At 39.2% G+C, this 8,644-nt stretch overlaps 1 protein-coding gene across 1 annotated transcript in view; it reads left to right on the forward strand.

Annotated features, from left to right (window-relative positions):
• Nucleotides 1-6,596, forward strand: part of LOC119120341 (zeta-sarcoglycan) — a 167,377-nt gene extending 160,781 nt beyond the window's left edge. Inside the window, exon 8 of the mRNA XM_037247149.1 lies at nt 4,966-6,596. Within this exon, the coding sequence (XP_037103044.1) occupies nt 4,966-5,175 (210 nt within the window). The 3' untranslated portion in view covers nt 5,176-6,596. The remainder of the gene's footprint in view (nt 1-4,965) is intronic.
• The last annotated feature ends 2,048 nt before the right edge of the window (nt 6,597-8,644 follow it).

Below are 8,644 nucleotides of genomic sequence, written 5' to 3' on the forward strand. Positions count from 1 at the left end.
CATTGTCAGTGTATGTGTGTGCGTGTGCACGAGCATCCGTGCATGTGTCCACTCGAGCACAGTGTGTCATTAATTCTGTAATTAACAGAAGAATGCCTCATCATTTGGACACACTGTCAGGTTCCATCATACATGGAATACACTTTCTCCCTGTTTCTTGCTCTCTCCTACACACACGTGCACACACACACAAGCACACGCTTGTGCACACATGCACATCATATCAAGTCTTAGAAAACAAGCATGATGATCCTCTCCAAAGCGCATTTCTCATTTCTTCCTTCCTACCAACCTCTTGGAATCCTTTCATATCCCCTCACATGCGCTTCTCACACCTCTTGTCTCTACCCTCTGACCCTTAATCAGGAAGAGTACACCAACTCATCCCTATATCTACACAACAAAGTGTTGGACTTAAATTTAGCATGCGGTGAGAGCACCCATTGATCTATTGTTTTTTTTAGATCGTTGAGCCGAGGGGTGTCACGGTAGTGGAGCCAATCCCAGTTGACTTGAACAAATTCAGACTGATGATGTATTTTTAGGCGTCAGGAGAAACAATGCACTGCTAGAGATGCTCAGCCCACAGTTTGGAAAAACCTCTCTTACGTGTTCTCCTCCTCCATCCTCTCAGTCTGTCATATCTGAGTAACCCAGCCTATCTAATTAACTTTCCTCTGCCAGGGTTGTACATCAGCATGACTGTCACTTTATAGGAAAAAGGAGGGGACTTTTTTCGCCTCTTTTGTGTCAGTTCTCTCTGTCTTTGCATTTCATGCATTCTTTTGTCCTCTGTTCCCTTCTCATCCATTATCTCTGTCTCTCATTCTCTTTCTTTCCGTCTCCCTGTCGTGCATGCATTAATGGATGTCTCCCAGGAAGTGAACAATAACATGAATGATAAAGCTGGCTTACGCAAGGATTGGAGCAAAGTTTGACACCAAGGCTCTATAAATGAATGAATGAATCCCAGCATGAAGGACATACTGTATGATGCCACTTGAACTTGTCAATCTTTACACTAGTTATGTGAAAGGGGTTGGCCATATAAATCAGTCAAGAAGCGTTGGCACGTGATTAATTATTTTATTTATTTTTTGGAACACCGCCATATGCCAAAATGTGAGCACAGTTTGATGCAATAACTCCAGAGCTCAAAATGACATGAACGATATGCTGAGACTTCCAAATATTTTAGGCATTGAGGTCTGATTAGAGCATATAAAACTGCTGTTATAGTTCTGTGTCAATTTGCCCATTGAAAACATGTAAAATTTGATTTGAAAGTGTCTTACAGCCGGGGGGAGATTCTTCTGAGGCTCTGTTTTTACTATTTGGCTCATTTTAGCAAATGAAACCAACAATTAGCGTGGCGGGATGAGTCAGTGGCTGATGATGTGATGAGAATGGGCCGTAAATAGTAATCTAAGAAGGTAGAAACAAGGGCAAACGGATAATTTCTTTGTGGTGAAGACATTGAGTGTGGTGAAAATCAAGTTGGCTTCAATTTAATGGTTTTATTGTGTTGGTTTAATGAAACCTGAATGACTTAGAATCTCAAGCTACAGTTTACGGGAAGCGGCACCGGCACACCATTACATGTGTTGCCTCATCCTCAAATCAGCTCACCCAAATTGGAATCACGACTGTGTGTTAATCGAAGCCATTTTTCACATAAGCATACAGCACACAGATCCCGTAAAGGGCATCTTATCCATGATTTACAATTCCTTTTTACATGTTCCAATATTAATTTGGACTGACTGCTAACCCTGTCAAATGAACAGTGGCAAGCTGATGATGAAAGAATGTAAGGGGCGGATGGAATGAGTGGGGGGTGGAGGAGGATGGCAGCAAATAGATGTTTCTGTCGATTTTGTGGGACAAAATAAAAGTGTGTGGGACAGCAAGGCTTAAAGCCAAATCAATGTTGTCAGCAGCTGGCATTTAAGAAGGGACCATTAAAGTTTAGAAAGTTTGGAAACGCAGTCCTGGAATTAGGGCCAAATGGGCTAAAGGTAGAGAGCAATGGGTTCCATTAAAATTGGAGCTGGCGGGTCCTCTCATTATTTTCCTTCACTTTTGTTATTTTGTGCTTAATATGTCTTACTCTCACCAACTCCAATTGTCTCGTTGATTAATTCATTACCATCCTATCATACAGTGGTGAAAATAATAATAATAATTATTATTATTATTATTGTTATTATTATTATTATTATTCAATGTTTAAATTGATGTTTGAAAAATATATAGTCCATTCTGAGATGTGGGTTGTTCTAATTTGAAAACGGTCTTTACATTGAAAAATTGTAAATATAATTAATTTGTTCAAGGCTCAAACTAATATCATGATAAAATCATTTCTTAACTGCATGGGAATTTAAGTAACATTTTATAACAATCATAGAAGAGAAATTAAACATTCTTTATCGCTACATCATATCATGACTACATGATGACATGTTTTCCTCCTTGTGCTGTTTGAGAGGTTAATAATGGAAATATTTTGTTCATGTTACTGTAGGGCTTGGTGGAACAATGTCAAGGCTTATCAAGACTAGCTTGGAGGTGTTTGCTCGACAGAGGTGTTGTGTTTTGGCTGCTCCGCTTCTGTTTGTCCATTAACCTGTGAGCAAAGCAGCAGAATGTTGAGTGAATTAAAATGCTGGAAGGTTTTGTACACAGTCACTGGGGCTCACAATGGCAATGACTCCTTCAAATTGAACTGGCTCACACAAAATAATAGAGCAAATAGACTTACAGTCTTGGCTCAATGGTGGTTAGAGTTTCTGCCACACAGCCAGGAGAGTTGGCATCAAATCTCCGGTGGAACATGTCTATGTGAAGTTTGTTGACTCTATTTGAATGCCCAGTGCAAGTCACGGTATATATATATCTGTACATAGACTGACTGGGTTTTGATATTTTGGCAGATGCCTGGTTTTGCTTTAGTGTGTCACAGTACATGTTGGTATAGATGGTTCCAGTAATCCATGTCCTTAGTCTGCTTGTCTTCAGCAAACCGTTGGCGGTCTTTCTTATTTGTCATCTTAAGAAGAAGATTCCTTGTGGTGATGGCCAACTTCTGTAACTTCTAGTTTCCAAAGACAACTTTCTTTTTGGATACAACACAGCATGCACACTCGACGTCTTAGTCCTGAGTGTGTGTGTGCGTGTGTGCGTGTGTGCGTGCGTGCGTGCGTGCGTGCAGTACAGCGGTGTTCTTTGTGTATGTGAAGTGTGTGTGCACATGTGGTCAAGCAGACTGGCCATTATTTCTGTCCTGTAGTGTGCCAATCATTTAGTTTGTTGTCAGCTTCAATTCACTGTCTGTACATTCAGTTCGCCAAATGGTCTGTGTAATAGACTCAGATGGTGTCACCACCTCCCACATGTTTGTGTTGTTGAAAGCTTTGTGCTTGTGGGTATGACAATTTGTGGCAACTTGACCTGATGGTCAGCAAAGGCAAAGTTTGAACATTGTGTGCAGAATTATTTGTGGTGAACACTTGTAAATGCTATTGTTTAGTGTGGAATTTTCACAAATGTTAAACGGATTGAATCATTTTTCCTAGAGTCTCCTTTTTCATTGTGTCAGAATTGTCTTTGTCATTGCGGTGTGCAAAGGGTTCATCTATTTTTACCTATTCAAAATGTCCTCCTGTCTCATCTCATACTATTTCTTAGAACAGCCCCCAATGATCAATGATCCTTGTCGGATGGATGGACGGATGGATGGATGGACGGACGGACGGACGGGCGGACGGACGGACGGACGGACGGACGGACGGACGGACGGATGGATGGATGGATGGATGGATGGATGGATGGATGGTGGGAAAACAGTGATCAGTGGACAAAAAAGTGGTCAAAAATAATAATAATAATAATAGTAATAATAATAAATAATAATAATGATAATTAGTTGTGGCCCAAGCCTTTCCTTGGTCATTACTGTATCTACAAGTGCTTAAGGAGTATGTAGTTTGCGGAATCCCATGTAATTATACAGGGATTGTTGCAAAGAGGATGTTAATAATTTAAAACCTTTGAGACCATTTGAAATGTTCTGGTTACCCGCGTATCTTGATCCTGGTTAATAGCTGATGGATGTTCTGCTTTTAGCTACATTGATATTTAAAATGCAATTGGAACTGCAATTTTGCTTCACTTCATCTTGCAGAAACAGTGAGACAGTGCAGATGTACGTAGATGTGTGTGTTTTTTAAACAGATCAAGATGTGCCCCGTCAGCCAGAGTGAAATCATTAGTTAAACTAATTGCTTCTCAAACGTGATTCCTCACTTGTCCAATCTCTCTCCATCAAGTTGTCGGCCTCTCTTTGTATTTCCCACCTCCTACTGCATACACTCAAAAAGATGAACTAGCAGGTTTGTAAGTATATGATTGAAATGTATTAATTATTGTTTTCAAAAATGCTTTTGTTTTCATTAGCTGAACATGATATCAAGATAATCCAGGGAATTTGTTTAATTTATGTCCACCCAATGACTCCAATATGCTCATGTGTCATTCAAATTCAGGAGAATCACTTTACAGACTTAAAATATTTTCATCTCTTCAATTTGACCAGTAGGTAATTAATAGATATAGACTCATATTTATTTAGCTCAACGAGGTTAGCAAAAGAAAATGTATCGTCACTAAGACATTTTGACATGTCAAAAATGTTTGCGAACCATTAAAACTGTTGCCGAACATCTGATGAACATCTTTGCGATTGTTTGCGACACCCTGATGAAAGATCAACCTTCACTACGTTCACAAACACTCGCAAATCTTTGCTCCTCAAGGGGATATGGGTTTAAGTGATCACTTTTGGTATTTTCATCATTCTTACTGTCAATCTGTTCTAATCTGTAATTTATTTCTTTTGTTGGCTCCACCAGACAATTAATGTTATGAGCTCAAACCATCTTCTTAAATTCCTTGTGTTCCCAGATCTTTCTAGACGCAAACACCATCCGGCTGGGCAACATTCCCCTTGGCAGTGCGGTGGACCCACTGGAAGGTGCTGCAGCAGGTACCACCTACACCAAACAGACAGGTGTGTACGAACTGTGTGCCTGCGCCAACGGCAAGCTCTACCTATCACCCGCTGAGAAAGGCTCGACCTGCCAAACAACAAGTAACTTTTGCCTCTGGAGCTGAAAGCAGAAGGCGGACATGAAAGTGAAAAACAATGGACCACAGGAGAGAAGCTAATGCTAGCCAACAAACTGAATCAACACGGATCATAAATGGTGGTCAAGCTATTGCAAGCCAAAAGACCAGTTGTCTGTAATCTGGCAAGTCATATAAAATGGAAAAGATCTTGGCAGCACCAACCACCATGGCCTGTGGATTTGTGTCAAGACAGTCCCAACTAAAGAACTGCATCAGGGATGAGAGAGAGAATCGACGATCAGCTCAGTTACCCACCAAATTGGAGTATGCCAGTACAACATGTTAGTCAGAAGAATGGAAGAATTTGGTGGAACTGACAAAGGTGTCACACTAAGGACATGGATGTCACAACCGTACTAAGTCGGACTATCTGATACAATGCTCGTGTGGCTGTTGTGTTTTAAGTGCGACAAAAATGGTCATCAGACAAAAACAAATGTTGAAAGAAAGTGTAGTGCTCATCAAATGATTAAAAATCGAACGGTATTGACTGCAACCTCACCAGCAGGAACACAGATAAGGACCGTGGGTCAACCTCAGCTGAGGATCATGTGTTCAAGCTGTAGGTAGCTCCCACTTTTGGTTTCATCTCGTGGGAAGTTGAGGCTAGCGACTGGACCAAGCTATACCAGAACGGCCTTCCCTTTCCTACCCGGCTGGTATTTTCACCCAATTGTTATAGTACGACTGAACCCCACACTCGCCCCTTTCAGTCGCAAAATAATGTCACAACAAAACTAGACCCTTTTCATTCATTATTTATTATTTAGGTTTATATTTAAAATGTCTTTGAGAAAACAAATCTTTCTTTTTTTTTTAAATGGCCAGGCTCAGGTTACCAGCAGCAGACAAATAGAGTTATGGTGTTGGTTTGACCACCACACTGGGGCAACGGTACAACTAGTTCAGGTCTCATAATGGACTTTAAGGTTGTGTTTACTCTTGTCATTTGGTTTTCTGGTCCGGACAAACGTGGAAAAAGACACATAATATGATACTGATTGATTTTACGTTCACACCGGCAAGAATAAACATAACAAATGATGATGACTATACTGACCCAATATAGTTATCAAGTCATGTTTGTGAATTATAATAGACAAATAAATGTTTTGGAAATTTGAGTGTCTTAACAAAAAATACAGCTTTTTACCAAGCAACCTTAAGTACAGTGTGAACACAACCCAAGAGTCATCCTGTATTCCCCTTTTCCACTCATTTAATTTCCTGTTATTTTTTAACAATTTTTTGTTATTTTCAGTTACATTTTAAGCCTTCTTAATTTCAGTGTTTTACTAAATATCGACCAGTGAGAAATCATTATATTGCCATCACTCAGTACTGACTATTTCTTTCATTTTCATCTGTTGCTCAACTGATATTCCTAAACACTAAATTTAAAAAAGTCTTGGGACTCCTCCAAAAATCTTTTACTTGGTGGTAGGACATCATACCTGAATCTTAATTCTTCATCTTGCCAACACAGTTCTGTGACGACGTTGTGGGACTATTTGAGAAAAAACCTTTTCTGTAGCGGCACGTCATGGTCAAGCAACCTTCATGTGGAAGAATTCAACACATCAAACCCCTTTTGGATAAATTGTGTGGCGGCTCCTTCGAGTCTTTCCAAGAGAGTGACAGTTTTTTTTTTTTCGCTTCAACTCCATGTTTTCTGCCATTTTGGTTGTGTTGGCTAGGTGTCCCAATATTTATGTCTTCATTGTGGCTTTTGGAACATGTTACATCCATCTTCGCTGACCTTTGAACAGCTCTGCAAACTAAAAGAAAACAACTATAAAGATTCCACAACAATATTTAATGATTTTTTTTGGTTTGTTTTTAATGATTTAATGATTTTTAATGAAAATGTGTGATGTGACTGATGCGTAATCTAGGTGTCATCCCCCAACCCCTGAAGGGCAATGAGCTGAATAAGTATGTGCTCGGTAGGATTAAGGCCCCAAGGCTGACTGACTCTGTTTTTTTTACAAAGCGATACACAGGTGCCTTTGCTGCTGTTGGTAAAAGCACATCCCAGTCTGGACGTTCACACTCCGCTTAGTGGACATCTGCAAGTGTCAACCTATTTTTCGACCTACCTACCTACGTACCTACTTCCTATTTTGCCCCCACCCCTGACAACACACACACACACTACCCAACCAACTTTCCTACTCGGGTTTGTCGTTGCAGTATATCCAATGAAAAAAGAGAACTATCCAACCCTGGTTTTAAGTTGTTTGTTTTCTGACTTGATTTTACTCTTGATAAAAAAAGCACAAACGATGCCATGTATATACGTAAGAATACCAATAAAATAACACAATAAATAAAGATATTCTTTTTAAAAATAGTCTTGTGCATGTGAGTTTGATTCTTCTTGTTTCCTCACTGCAGGACTGCCATTCAATTTTTATTGCTAATATCAATAATCCTGCCATATGCGGAACACAGTCGACATATATACTAGCATGAAGGTCCAGTAAGTCTAATAAACGTTCTCAAATGTTAAGACAGTGAGTGGGCTGGGGTCGCTTTTTTGGGTGGTAGATCTTTTTTTTTTTAGACATCTCTCACAGTACCACATACTGGATGTGGAAATACTTCACTTTTTAATCAAAAGTCAAATGTGGGTCCCTCCAGCTCTAAGTGGCATTCACCATGACAAGTGGAGCAAGATAACACATAAAAGATGCTCGAGGAGCCCAAAGTGCCGGTTTTGATGGAAACTGTCAGGCAATTTAAAATATCCTGCTAGTAAGAAATAAATAGGTAAGGTGGTGATCATGACCACGTTGCTAGCAAATCAAGCACTAACCTACGTATATGCGTGGTGATTCCATGGGCCCTACACTGAAAAAAGTATATAACAGCTGTTTAATGTTTTGTTCTTACTTCAAATAGTTCAAAGTATTAATTTGTTACTTGCAATTATGTGCTGTTTGAATAACGTTGCTTTGCCTATCATTCCGATGCATTCGAAACAATTTTGAAAAATTCAGATGACAATTTTAAATTTTAGAAACAAATTTAAATTGTTCTATTGTGCAAATAGAGTTTACATAAAGGTAGTGATGGGAAAATGAAACTTCAAACTTGATTCATGGACCAATTGTTTTTCTTCACTTCTAGATGGCACCTTCTTCAACATTGTACTGAAAGCACACTGACTTGCCATTTCTCAAACCCCTTTTTAAACCATCAGTGCCATCTAGGGGAGTAAAGAAATACATCAACTGGTTCTTGAAGCAAATATGAGGCTTTATTTTCCCTTCACTACATAAATAATTTGTGGGTTTTTTTCAAAAGGATTGATGTGATGAATCCAACTTAATTATTTCAAATGTGTACAGGTTTTTATTTGCCTTAAAAAAATAACTTTACTTGAAGGTAAAATTTTAATTCCATCGGGTGTTTCTATTGAATTGCTAATATTCATTTTGGTTCTTTGTGT

The sequence above is a fragment of the Syngnathus acus genome, chromosome 1, assembly GCF_901709675.1.
Source record: "Syngnathus acus chromosome 1, fSynAcu1.2, whole genome shotgun sequence".
Classification (NCBI taxonomy): Eukaryota; Metazoa; Chordata; class Actinopteri; order Syngnathiformes; family Syngnathidae; genus Syngnathus; species Syngnathus acus.